General features: G+C 40.9%; 2 protein-coding genes across 2 annotated transcripts in view; one reads left to right on the top strand and one right to left on the bottom strand.

The window, feature by feature from the left end:
- The window catches only part of LOC311025246 (periostin-like), a 60874-nt gene extending 58715 nt beyond the window's left edge, over positions 1–2159 (top strand). Inside the window, exons 21-24 of the mRNA XM_084028079.1 lie at positions 1054–1098; positions 1286–1372; positions 1470–1505; positions 1765–2159. Coding sequence (XP_083884205.1) covers positions 1054–1098; positions 1286–1372; positions 1470–1505; positions 1765–1835 — 239 coding nt within the window. The 3' untranslated portion in view covers positions 1836–2159. The remainder of the gene's footprint in view (positions 1–1053; positions 1099–1285; positions 1373–1469; positions 1506–1764) is intronic.
- Positions 2160–11389: 9230 nt separating this feature from the next.
- Positions 11390–13663, bottom strand: ugt5d1 (UDP glucuronosyltransferase 5 family, polypeptide D1; the record flags this gene model as incomplete). Its single annotated transcript, XM_084028518.1, has 4 exons — positions 13525–13663; positions 13088–13390; positions 12258–12971; positions 11390–11974 (listed from the first exon to the last, which is right to left on the bottom strand). Exons 2-4 carry the CDS (start codon positions 13382–13384, stop codon positions 11390–11392), a joined length of 1596 nt encoding a protein of 531 aa, XP_083884644.1. The 5' UTR covers positions 13385–13390; positions 13525–13663.
- Positions 13664–14137: the final 474 nt, after the last annotated feature.

Genomic DNA, 14137 nt, shown 5'->3' with positions numbered 1-14137 from the left:
TTCTAACTCTTGAATACTAAGTTATTTAGGAATGTACATCAGTACTGGCTTTGTCCAGCAACCATTCAAAACATCAGATGTTCGCTCTGGTTTAGGATTTTTGTAAAGACTCATCCATCAAAACATCACGAAAAAGCCGAGTTCTTCTAATGTCCATTGTGCACCATGATTTGGATGTCTGTCCATCTCACCTTTTATCCATCTGATTTCCTCTCTCTGTCAGTGTTCTTGTCTCTCAGGCAAGAATGCTATCCTGAGGCTTCCCATTCTCTGTCTAATACAGCTGCAATGTTTATGTGTGAGCAGCAGTACAAGGTTCAGATGTGCCATGTTAAAGCCGTTTCTCACTAGTGCGATGCAAAAAAAAAAATGGGGATAATGAAAATCATCATAGCAGCGATGCACACCGTTTCCTGTTGGCGTCTTTCATTTTCGTTATTGACGCCCAATGAGTCTCCTCCTTTCCACACAACAAAAACCTACCCAGAGAGTGTCTAATGGGCATTTTTCAGAAGCAACATTATTCCGACCAATAGTCCCATTGACGTCCATTACACAGAAAACAAACCCCCATGGTTCCGAAGGCCCATTCCTCTGAAAATACACACTCATGGCTAATAATTCAAAATGTTTTTCATTTTTCAATCACATAATTATGCGTGTGGAAATTAAGATCTGTCTGAAATATTTTTACCCCACCCAAATGTTCAGAAGAGGTGTGCAAACATTCATGAACCCATAAAATCATTTTCTACACATATTTTTCACACATTAATTTGAAACGGCTTTTTAGTGGCGCCCAACTCATGACCACTAGGCCATTATAGCTTGTGTGGGTGCAGGTGAGCTTTAAGCTGTTTTCACCTTCAACTGCTTCACTGGTGTCTTGCAGCATAGTTTTGTGTGTATGTGTCCATGAAAGCTGCACAACTGTGCTTGCCTTTGTGTTGGCGGTGGCGGAGGAGGTGTTTTGCGGGGTGTATGTACCTGTCAGTCTGCCGTTGCTAAGTCGTTAAATGACTTTCGACACCCTTCTCCGCTGCCGGTCCGAAGGTGGAGCCCGACACACCACGGCGAACGAGCCTTTTATCATTAAGGGTAGGACCTCCTTCCACAAACTCCTTACACCAAACCAGGTTTCTTTCAAATGTTTGTGTCCTTGAATTAATCATGTACACTAATCTGCATTCAGAAGAGAATGTTATTTAGTGTAACTCTTATTTTAAATATATATGAATCAAATTGTTCAGTGTTTTGGATCTCATGGTTTTGTTTTGAACGTCAGGCCCAGACTTCTCGAAGATCACCACCATTCATGGCAACGCAGGTCTGATCGATGAGGAATCGGATAGAATTTCCAAAATCATTCAAGGTGAATACTCACAGCTGCAGATCTACTCAGATTTAGTGAAGCGATTACTTGTGTGCCCAAATGCAGTGGATGACCGTCTTGTCTTTTTGTTCCACAGGGGGAGGTCGATTCGCTGCTGCCAGGAAAGTTCCAGGTGAGGGCATAGTTGGTTGATGGTACATTCATCAGCACTGGTTTGCCAAAAAAACACATGATCAGTGCTGGAAAATGTGCTTCGTAAAAGTCGACTCTAATTGCAATTTGCCATTGTTGGATTTTACTTTCACTCGTTTCCCCTTTTTTCCTCTGAATCCTTCCACCTATACTTCACATGTCTCTTATCGTTCCATCCTGACGTGGCTTATTTTGTCCTCACCCGATTCCCTTCGTTAACTCTAACCGATCTGTTACAGCGGGAATGAGAAGGAGGAGAACAAGGCTCGTCAGGCGTCACCACAAGCCAAGGGAGGGAATCCAACAGTGAGAAAACACCCTCGGGCTCACCGCAGAGACTGAATGCATCTCCAGTGCTCCTGGTCGAGTGCTGGAGGGATAAAAAACAAAGCAATGTGGAACAATAGGGAGGGATCAAATCAATCTAGCTATTTCTTTGTTCAAACCACCAGTGAGAATGATTTTTTTTTACGATTCCATCTGGACCGGACTGTATGTGATAGGCAACATGTGTAATAGCGATGCATTGAAATTACAACACCCTTCATGTAAGTCATGTAAGTATGCAAAGGGAATATGGACTTTTGCTGTGGGATGGATGGCATGTAAGGTGAGACATTATCCACCACTGAGAGATTTTAAAAACTTTTTTTTTTTTTATAAATCATGTCACTTTGTAAACGAATGGCTTGGGATGTTTTTTGTATGCTTTTTATGGTGCTTGTATTCTGTACGATGAATACATTTTTATTGAATACGACAAATGAGACAGTGTTTTCCTACCATTAGATGCTGTCTGAACCTCTGTAAATTATCACATGGTGAATAAAAATACAATTACATTTTACACAGTTTTCAGTCATTCTTTTCAGCTTTCATGCAAATCTCTCATTCAGCCGTCACATGGCTCATCTACCACGTGAATCTTGTGAGCTTCATCTGACAAACTGCTCAAAGGATTTACTGAAAATCGATATATGTTTTACAGATTTGTCTTTTGCATCTCCTGATCAAAAAGTATCTGCAGGGTGTGAAAATGATCGTGAACAATGGACACAAAATCATGCCAGATTTGAGGAATTGTGTAACAGTTACACAGTGCTCTTTGTGCAGTTCATCAGAAGATGTTTTTCCTCTGACAGGGAAGGAAACGAACATGGAACGGTGAGCTGGAGATTATGAAATCGTACTCTCTGGGTCGTGTGACTCTGTTGCAAGGTCGTTAAAATGATCCATGGCAGCAGCGGCCGAGGGGAGTTGACTGCAGCAGAGGGGAGTCGAAGTTTACAGGACTGCTGGATTAACGTCACAGAGAGCTGATAAAAAGGTGACGAAAAGAGGTCACGATAGCATGCTAGCTTACGAATGGTACGTGCACATGAAGCAAAGGGATACCGAAGCTCAGAGTCTTTTCTTTTCCATTGAAAAAGTCAATACAAAGTTTAAAACTACCCTTCTGATTTTGTTGTGGCAGGTTTATTTTTGAGTAAGTCACCAGGAGGAAATTCTGCTTTAAGCGAGTCTTAATTCATTCATTGTCCCATTTATTAAGAATGCATTTTCACATTCTCCATTTAATCTCCAAAGTCAGTCTGAGTATTCAACCCTCTGACACTCAGGTGATTGGAGTCAACTGATTGGACATGATTTGGAAAGGCTCACACCTGTCTATATAAGGTCTCACAGATGGTGCATATAAGGAGAAAATACCAAGCAATGAGGTCCAACTTTTTGTTTCTAAGGTGTGTTGTGTGTGGCTTGATGAACGGGCAAATTAACACAAACACTTTTAGAATTAAGCTGCTTTAACACGTATAATTCTGAAAGAAATAGTGCTAACTTGCTACGTTTTGGTCAAGATCTTTTTAGCTTCAATGCTACAGATGCATGTAAGCATGCTGCATTCAATTGCGTTATGTCAGCATTTTCTTGTGGATAACAGCATGAGAATGCATTCTCATTTCATTCATGCGGTTAACCACAGACCTAGAAGTGTTCACTGAGCCGTCACAGTTGATCTCACCATTTGTCTCGTTTCATCGGCAACCGTTTGCATTCCTGACACTTCCTTTGTTAGCCAGCTAACTGTGACATTGAACAAATGATCACCAAGGAGCATAAAACCACTTTGAATTGATCAATTTCACAGAGCATCACTTGTTTTTTAAGCAAACATTTGACTAAGAATGTTTACAGACCTCTTGACATGAGCCACAAGGAGGAGGAGGAGCTTAAGTGTTAAAATCAATAATTCCCTGAAGAACTGCAGGGTTGACAGAATGGTCTTTGTTTCTGTCATGAGGGAAGAAATAAATCTGTTGGATGAAACTTGAAAGGCCAGAATAAATGATGTGATTTAGATCGTGTCATCTTGTTCCAGAAGCCCCTGTTGGCCAAGTATGAACTCAAGAGTCCACAGATTTATGTAAAAATATAAAGTACAATAACTGGAAAAAAGGAAATTGGTTAACAGAAGTAAGAATGTCTCCTTGTAGTCGAACATTAAACTCAGCATCATTTTTCCCATATTTGTTTGAAATAGTGGCTCCTTGGATGTGCATTGTTTGTTTTTGGTTATAGCCTTGTTTTGTTTTGTGTCTTTAATTGATTTATCACACATAATAAATGTCTAATCATTTGGATTTTGAACAGTGCTTGATGAATATACAAATATGACAATTCTTAGAAGCCTCCCATGATTTGAAGATAGACAGTAAATGTAGGGAAACGTGTACAACCTGTAATTCCCCTGATGAACACATGTTTTGGATTAATTTAACTTCATGTGTTGACACTATCCACTCTCAGGATTTGACCCAAAAGTCTTAGCTCACTCTTCCCTTCCAAGCTCGGTGCCAGACAGCTCTGTTGTGTGTCCTCCAACTATAAATCAAAACCAGCTGACCACAGCTATGTAAGTGAGATTTATCGAGGGTTGTCTCTGCCGAGACGAGAGTGCCATCCAGGATTTACCTCATGATCGATGCACTGTGACAGGAAACATTCCCAAACCACTCTAAATGTGCCACTTTCACTGATCCCAGACAATGTGTTTGGATTGTGTAATGGCATGGAGAATCAGTTAAAACATATATGTGTAGTAAATTATAGATGTTATCTTAGCAATTTCATAATATATATTTTAAGGATAAGTATCATACTTTGGAAACCACTGTCCAACAATAAAGAGAATTATTATCATAACTCGTTATGTCCACATGCAGTACATCATTTATATATTAGAGCCTATCTTTACCTCTCATGTCGGAAAATCCTCGGCAATGATTGTCATAATATTACAAAAGGTTTTCCACGATAATATTTCACTGCTGCAAATGGAATGAGGTGCTCTGTCTCTGAGAATTTCACATACCTGAAGTATGACCATGATTTCCAAGACTGAACAGACAGTAACATGTGCAAACACCCAACCAAAACAAAGTGGGATTGGCTGAACAGATCAGTGGATCCATTTGTGCTTCTGGCCAGTAGTGCCTCCGTAGGGGGAGAGCAATGAATATGATCTGTGTGTCTGTGGAGAGAATGATGTCACGCCTTGCTGATGCCCTTTGGGAGCACAGGCCAAAGTGTGTGTGTGTGTGTGTGTGTGTGTGTGTGTGTGTGTGTGTGTGTGTGTGTGTGTGTGTGTGTGTGTGTGTGTGTGTGTGTGTGTGTTGCTTAAAGGAAAGAGGCATGAAGCAACATGATTTTGTACATGCACACACACACACACACACACATACATCATTTCAATAATTTATCAAAAGTGTGGTTTTTCTCATTTCTGTCTATTTCCTCTTAGACATCTAAGACAAGTGGTCTCTAGATGATGCCTCTTAACATCCTCGTCAAAATTAATTGACTGATAACAGGTCCCGACGGTGAGGTCAATAAATAAAACATCAGTTTAAGTCAAATCAGAGGTTTGATTTAGCCCAGAAAGCAAAGGAAAGCAAATATCAGCTATAATTCCTTCGGAATAACCTCTGCAGCTACAATATTTTTTTTAAATGTGCCGTAGAGATGCTTTCTCTCTAAAACAATTAAATAAAATCAGATTTTTCTTTTCAATTCTTTACCTTTTGTCATTTTTTCATTATTTGGCAGTTGTCTTCTTTTTATTTATCCTTTTGTTTTGTAGAATCTACTCTCTGGTGAAGGTACGCCCATATACAAAAGTCACCATTTAATCATATGAAGGGATCTGCTTTCCCTGTGTGCCCGGTCTAACACAGAACATGCACAGTGACATCATCCGATACCATCCATGATCACGGGAAGGATTTTTCCAATGAAGCAGGGTGCATAAATCAGAGGTGGAGAAGGACGGGATAAAATCCAAGGGAGGGATACAAGGACACAAAGGGAGGAAGGCTGTGTGCTCTCTGGCACAGTTGCTCTCTGGCACAGTTGCTGATACCAGCAACGAGACAGACACGCAAAGCACCTGTTTTATGTTTGAGTGTAGGCTGTTACCACAACAGATGTTAGGGTGTCTGAACTTTTGCCTTGACTAGTCGAGGCATCCCCCGGGACAGAAAAAATGAGGAGAGCTACACGTCAGAGTTATGCAGAAAGCAGCTACTCAGAATTCTGTGGATTTACACATTAGTACGGTTGCAGTATACATGGACTTAAAGCCCTTAAAGTACATTTATTGTGAGACGATGAAGACAATGCAGTTCATCTGCTTGGACACATTTGCCACACAGTTGAGTTGTTGTATCTGTCTTGAAAGGGGGAAACTGGAATGTTCCCACAATAAATGAAAGGCATTCAGCAATTATATTGCCACATTGAGGAAAAATAAGCCTCTTAATGTGCACTTGAGTATGCTGTTGGACCAATTCAAATTAGTGTTGTTTAAAAAGAACAGACTGATTTACATTCATTGGTTTGGCTTGTTTCATTGTGTCATTAAAATGTGATTTACTCTCTAGAAACAATTGCATCAATTCTTCCATTTTATTTCTCCATTCAGTTTTAATTATAACTCTTTCAACTTTTTGGTGCAAAGCACTCCTGGAAGTCTATGGCTTCTTCAACTTGGGCTTCTTACAAACACTCGCTCCCTCTTAGACGAAAAGTGGCTGTGAAAAGTTTGTAATTTCCTCAAGCTGTGGTCAACATGATGTTGGTTACAATGTGTTATGAGCAAAAATACACTTTAATGAGGAGAAAAAGAACAAAATGTGTCAATTGAGCAAATTGCCGATGTAGAGATTCTCTTTATGTAATCATAATAAATGTAATTGACGTGTAACTAATGTGCCGATACACCTGCACACACACTGGGTATGTAAATACACACACACACACGATCCTTTCTCCTGTTTCTTTCTTCATCTGTGCTTCTTTTGAATGTCATACATAAAGTGCTTCCAGGCCCCATAAATCACCTCGCTTCACCTTTGCACCTTGGAACATTTTCACAGCGTTGCCTCCTTCATCCCGTAGGCAGTGTATCACCGAATGATAAGCAATTTAGCTTGTAGTCGGATTCACCAGGAGAAGAACCTTCGTCAGATGCCATTGATTGCTTCAAGGCATCTGTTTTTAGACTGCTTGGGACAAGGGAATTGGTTTTAATACGGTTTATTTTCATATTTTATAGGATTTTCCATACTCAGCTTTGGTTTATCTTCTTGCTGGCATTGATTTTGGTTTAGAAGATGATGCCATTTATGTGGATTGATATAAATATAAAGATTAAGAATCAGGACATAATCGATCCCCAGGCTTGCCATATAAATGGATTGCCTGTGGTAGTAGTGATAGACATGTGTTCTTGATATTTGCCGTTTCTGAAACATTCATATACCCCGAGCATCTCAAAGAAAACACTCCATTGTCTGCTGTAACGCGTAACAGATTATGTTTATCTGAGCTCTTTCAATCTCTTCCACAAGCTCATTAGTTTCTTAACATTAACAAATCTTCCTGAATAGATGATATATTACAGTATGATTCACCCTCTGCTTCAGTGGAAAGTAGGTCTCATAGCCCTGGCACAAAATGTCAGCTGTAATGTGGGCATTTGTTTTACAACTTTTGGAAATGGATGGCCACGAGTTTAAGGATCAGAATCATGATCAGTGTCCGAGCAGTGAGTCAATGGCTCCATACATTACAGTTGCTGTAAAATCACAGAATCATGTTGACCAGAAGATCAAACTATGATTTGTTGGTATTTTACTGAAATCTTAATTCGTCCAAACATATTTGTAAATTCATATAATGCTCCAGCATTCCTTATGTGCTGCATGACAGCCGTGTCCAACTCCTGAAGGAGGGGCTGCGAGGTAGCCAGTACGTGGGGATTCAGTGGAGTAACAAGCCTTTTGGCCACTTTAGTGACAGCACATCTGTGGGAGCTCCCCTCAGCTGTCAGGGAAAAGCTACTCTTGCAATGAGTTGTCTCTGCTGACACAGACAAATTGGGGCCACGCTAGAGCTGCAACCTCCAGGTGTAGCCTACATTTGCCTGGAAGGGGCCCCGCCCTAGAACGGAGATCCCAATGCATCATTCTGAAGGATGCCAGAAGACAACAGCAAAAGCTTCCTGGTCACGTGTGATTTATGTGGTCTCACACAACCTAGTTTCAAAAACACAAAAATATAGAAACCTCAAAACTGAAAAAAAACCTCACTCACTGTGCAAAATGCACAAAATGCTTAAATTCAAATTTCTTCTAACTCTCCTGGAAGGTTAAAGGTAGATCACAGCACTTTGTACGTCAATCTGCCTGCTTACCAAAATGATGTATATCTCCACATGAGGTGCAGTAGGTGTGTATGTGGCATGTTTGTTGTGTGCAGATCAAGCGAAGTATCCACACTTTTGCTATGAAAGTGCAAGTCAAAGTTTGAGACTATATGACCGTGCCACCTGCATCAAAGGCAGGTTGGGTACCGTTAACATTTGAATTGATACCAGTATCGGTACATGGAAAACGTTTTTTGGTACTTTACTTTTTATATACCCCAAATGTTATTCCTGTTGTATAAAAAGAAGTCTATACATTTTACACATAAAGTAAACCCCCCCCTCCCATTGTACAACCTCCTGCATGACACAGTCAGTCACCAGGGCGAGGACGATGTGTGTCCTGGAGGAAGCGTGAGACGTGTTAGTCTGGCACTTCATTTCACATTACAAACATTGCAGCAAATGTTGGCGAGAAAAGTGCCATCACACACCAAGCTTTCCGCTTTGCCCTGGCTCACTCTGACTTGGGCAAGCTACAGGTTTTGAATAGTCTCACTCTCTCTCTCTTTCTGTCCATATTCTAAGTTACTCTCTCGCCCAGATAGGCTCTCAGGTAGGCTACCGAAGGTTGGCACTAATTGATTGATTTAACGGGAATCGGTACTCGGTACAGACATAATTCAGCCTAAACACAGGACAACACACACACACACACTCATAGCAACGTGCAACATGTGGAATTCCTCATACCGAAATTGGCTCATGCCAATCATCATTCTACTTACGTCAAGCTTTTTTTTAGCCTCCTTGGAAAATCAATTTTAAGTTACAGCTTTACAAAATATCATGGTTTTCCCCATGTATGATTTGAATAAGTGCTTGCTAGTCATCTGGGGGAGAAATGGGATGAAACCCCATTACAAATTCTTCCATGACAAATTCCATCATCTAAAGGTTTGCTGGTGAGTAAAAACAGATCTCCCATACAGGAAAAAAGATTCCCCACATTCATGATAATATTTCTACTTCATTATTGCCTTCAGAGAATACATGACACATTGAAAGATGTCATCAACACCCCTTCCATTACAAATTACACGGTTTATAAAAATAATGTGATAGCTGTTGAATTTGCCCCCGGAGGATATTGAGCAGACATCACAGGAAACTGCTCCTCATCGGTGTATACAGTTCCTTATTTCACCAGGTGTTTCCTTTTCCGTTGGCTGTTGGTTTTCTCTCCAGTCATATCAAGGAAGGCAAACACACCCGTGTACACCAGACCTGTTACACAGTAGGCTTGACTTTCTTCAGCATCAGCTGTCGAATAATTCACATGAAATAACGACTTTGAAAATGATTAACAGCTCAATGTAAACAATCCAGATAGCATTAAAGCACAAGCCCACTCAGCTGTGCCTGCAGACGTCTGACATGTCATATATCTTATGTAACGGCTTAAGTCTGAATAAATAAAAGTTGCCATTACAATATCAAAAGGGGTTATTTTTGTTGCAGTCTGCACAAGCCATTTTCACTTTTCAGCAGGGCTCTGGAACGGGATAATGACCGTGTGGAAACCCAGGGATGTGTGACTCATGCATCAGTGAGGGGTCTGTGCAGAACCACACATGATGATGATGAATGAGAAAACAGCTCGGAATCAGGAAGCTCTCCGATTCTACGAGCAGATGGACAAATGAATGAGGACTTTCTCACATGCAGTCTGCTTATTCAGTGACCGGTCGCCTCACGGTCAGCTCCGTAGTTTCAGTTTAGCACCCGTGTTTTTGTTGTGAATGAGTTGAAGTAAGAGTAGTGAAATCTACCTAAATTCCAAATGAATTGAAAGACAGGCAGATATCTAAGTATTGAAATTAACATTAAACAGAATGAATGTGTACTTGGTTGCGATTTAATGTTGCGATTGAAACAACTTTTCAATTTGTTTTAATAAGGTCACTATTAATATGTTGGATCACATTGTAGTACATAAACCAAAAATAAATCAAAGTTTCAGCTCACACTAGGATACTACAATAGACAGAATTGTATTACCAGTTCAGATTAAAGAGGGAGCAAACTAATGCATCACATGCTGATTCATCAGATTCACATAGGCCAACAGGTTTACCATGCACCCAGGAGGGAATCATGATTTTAAACAATTAAATTACATTCAATAACATTACTTTAGAATAACATAAATGAGTCTATTAAACTAAAAAAATAAATCGCTACACAAGGTAAAGTGTAGTATTCAACAAAAGAAGCTTTGGTTGAAATAACAAATCTATAGAAGATATGTGCAGCTTCAACAAGTGTTCAGCTGTATTTTATTAATCAATTAACGCTGCATATTTCTCAAATCCTATAGCGAAAGCGAAAACCTTGTATCAACATATGGAGTTTTCAAGACTCACCAAAAATGTCTAATCTATGATTACTTGGCAGCAATGTATCTGGCTTCTAAGTCCTGTAAGAAAAACAAAATTAAACAAAGTTTTTAAAAGTGAATACTAAGAATCTTTTCTCTGGAAGGTCAAATGTTGGGTAATATCCTGGCATCACAATTGCTGCTGTTACAGCTCATTGGAGTATGAGGGGGGAAATGTTGTTGGTACCTCCTAGTGAGTTAAGGGGAGTGAGTTTAGACAGTCGTTGTATGACCTGAAGAATCCACAAAGGCTGAAGAGCAACAGAAGAAAATGTAGTTCAATAAAAAAGCCCTGGGAAGTGAAGAATTTCTTTAGCAGCCGCCATGCAGCGACCTTAGCCTTAGTGCTGACTGATTGAATAAGCTCATAGAGGGTGGAAGCAGAATCAAGAGGATCTACAGCCTCAGGTGTGACAGAAGGAGTCAGCAGTTTATCCACTGATAAACAATATTATAATACATTATATATAATATATACAACCTCTCAAGCTCCTAAGTAATGAAACCTAACAGCTAACTAATCAAGTGGGGACATGTGTGTCCCATTGCGGAAAACATCTTTCCATTTAAGGTATAATATGTTACATATGTCAGTTGCTGTTTGTAAACACATAGCATTGAAAGTTGAAGCTTGAAAATCTGTCCAAATGCATCTCACAAGGAGTTACATTTCTGAATGAGACATATGTTTTGTCTAAATGCTAATACTTTCAAGAAATCAGTGTTGTTTCGTTTTGGTCGTCCTTCTAGCTCTGCAGCACAGGAACCTGAAAATGGCCAACGTAGAGAGCAACAGTGCAGTCACTGCAGTCAGCAACAGCAGCAGTACGTCCAAACAGTAGTACGAGTACCAGGGCATCTTGTAGGCCTCTGTACGCAGATGAGGAGCCCCTTTATGGCGCATCACATATTCAACCCAGAAGATGGCCTGATCCATGGGTGCCATCGGCTGATCTCTGTGCAAACGTGACAGGCGCTGCATGTTCTGTCTGTAGCTGTCATGATGGAGCACTTCGTTAATGCCTTGCTCAAAACTGTGGCCATTGACGTCGATTAGCTGCAGGATCCTTCCTGCCCCTCTCTCCTGCAGACGTAGAAGGTTGTCATACTGGTCAAAGAACAAGGGTATACCGAGCACAGGAACCCCATGGTAAATGGCCTCCTGGACTCCGTTGGTCCCTCCATGAGCTACGAAGAGTTTGGTCTGCGGGTGGCCCAGGAGGTCCTTCTGTGGCATCCAGTCCACTATGAGCGTGTTGTTGCCCAAGGTAGAGGGACGCTGTCCGATGTGCCTCCATATCACCTGATCAGGAGATAAAATCATTATGAATTTACTGTATACAGATATGCTGCAGCAATGACCTTGCCATTGCTGCAGCATATAGGTCTCTACTCAACACAATGCAATTATGTAAAAATGCATTATCATTACATAATACATTTTGTATACGGAGCACTTTCAAGATACTTAAAGATGCTTTACATGAAAAAACCTTGAAACAATATCAGTGCCGAGTCATGTAAGACAAAAGAGATTTAAACAATTTTGATGCTATTGAAAGAGAGAATCACTGTCAATGTGTTACCTTCTGAGGCATCTTGGCGAAGACGCTGGCGATATCATCTGCAACATCCTCGGGCAAAGCGTTCACCAAAGTTCCCAGGGTCATGACGATGACGCCGTGCTCCCCAGCACCCTGAACAAACTCCTCCAGGTCGGCTGGCAGAGGTTGAGCTGGTTTGCACTGAAACCCTCCTATGTAGACGACGTTTGGCATTGTGGGCCGAGGGAAATCAAACACAAAATCTGACCTGAACAGCCAAATGTCCGCTTCCTGAAGAAGCGAGACGATGTCGCATCCACCCTCGAAGTATTTATCACAGAGGGCAACATAGCTCGGTCCCACCATGAATTTCTGCTGGATCAATATAAGACCATAGAAAAACATGTTTTTGACCCTCTGGATGAAATTCATTTTGTCCGTTAAGCCCGATCCAGGCACCGGGATATAAGAGACTGGCGAGGGGGCGATTGCAAAGTGGCCTTCTCCGCCGGGGATCCAGCGAACATTAAATACAATGGGCAGTTTGAGATACTTGGCTAGCACAACTCCCGGTGCTATAGCTGGGTCAGTGAGAACGAGATCATATTGGGCATCCATTAAGCTTTTGACCTTATTTCCATCATCCAGGATTTCAGCAAGGACATCAGCCCACAATGAATGAACCGTAGAAATCATAGTGAGGAAATCCTTGGTGAGTTTGAAGAAAGTAAGTGCTGAAGCCCCCTCTCTCTGCGCCTGAAATTTGTTTTTGTTTTGTTTTTTTTTTAAAAGAGGAGAAAAAGTGATCATCTTAATACTTGAATGAGAAAATGACCCATGTGTGACCCCATACATAATCCATAATGACATACCCTCATAGTCTCCTTAAGGTACACATCAAAAAAGTCCCCAAAGGACTCGCCATTCATTTCCATGGTAATGGAGGTGTACAGAGGGGACTTTTCCGGGATGTACCAGCTGGTGGAGCCCCTCATCACAGTGATGTTGTGGCCCCTGGCATGAAGTTCTTCCAGCAGGATCCTCATGTTGATCCAGTGGCTGCCGTCCACCGGGAACACCAGAATGTTTCCTCCATCGCAAGACGGCGTGAAGGAAATTAGACATACACTGAGCAATACAAATATTCCACACGCACGATGCAACGTCATGATTTCCTAAAATGTAAGAAAAGAGATGAACAAGAGAGACCTCTTCAGTTTCAACATGAAGAAATGGGCTCATGTGAATTTGAATTTTGCGTGATTATGATACTAACCACAACTTGATAATGTCCCAGAAGTTCGCTTACCCGTACTCAAGAGTCCGCAGGCTGACAGTTCGTCCAAGGATTCCATATTTGAGGTCAAACTCCAGGCTCAGAAGTGATCGCTCCTCATAGGTAAATGAGTTACTTTTATGCCATCGTTTCAGTACTTACTATAGTAATGATGTTGTACTGTAGAGTGTCGTTTTGTGAATGTGTTTCCCTCTGTAACACAAGCTTGCATCAGAAGAACCTATGACCTCTTTCATAAGAGCTTTAGAGTGAATGAACCCACATGAGTTCATGCATCCCATGTTAAAAGTGCTAATAAATACCTGGAAAAAACTAATGTTTTTCTTGGATTAATGAGCTTTTCTGTTTTTTAGCAGTCAATCATACATCTGTTTTCTGCAGGTTTTTGACAGTTTTTGTGGAGGTTTGTTAAGTACAATTTGTGCCAAATATAACCAGTTGAATGCAGGTTGCAGGTTGAACTGAACCCAGTGGTCAGAGGTCTACTCTCATATCAGCAGTGGATGTGACCATGAAAGGGGGCCAGTCTGCGATAACTTTAACTGTTTTTCAATGTGCCTCCTCATGTTGATTCTGTCATAAATTGAAGTTAAAAAAATGTAGCGCTCTGCTTATTCTACATTCT

Source organism: Eutrigla gurnardus (assembly GCF_963514095.1).
Source record: "Eutrigla gurnardus genome assembly, chromosome: 15".
Taxonomy (NCBI): Eukaryota; Metazoa; Chordata; class Actinopteri; order Perciformes; family Triglidae; genus Eutrigla; species Eutrigla gurnardus.
Note: the sequence above shows the minus strand (reverse complement) of the source record. Positions and strands in the feature narration are given on the sequence as shown.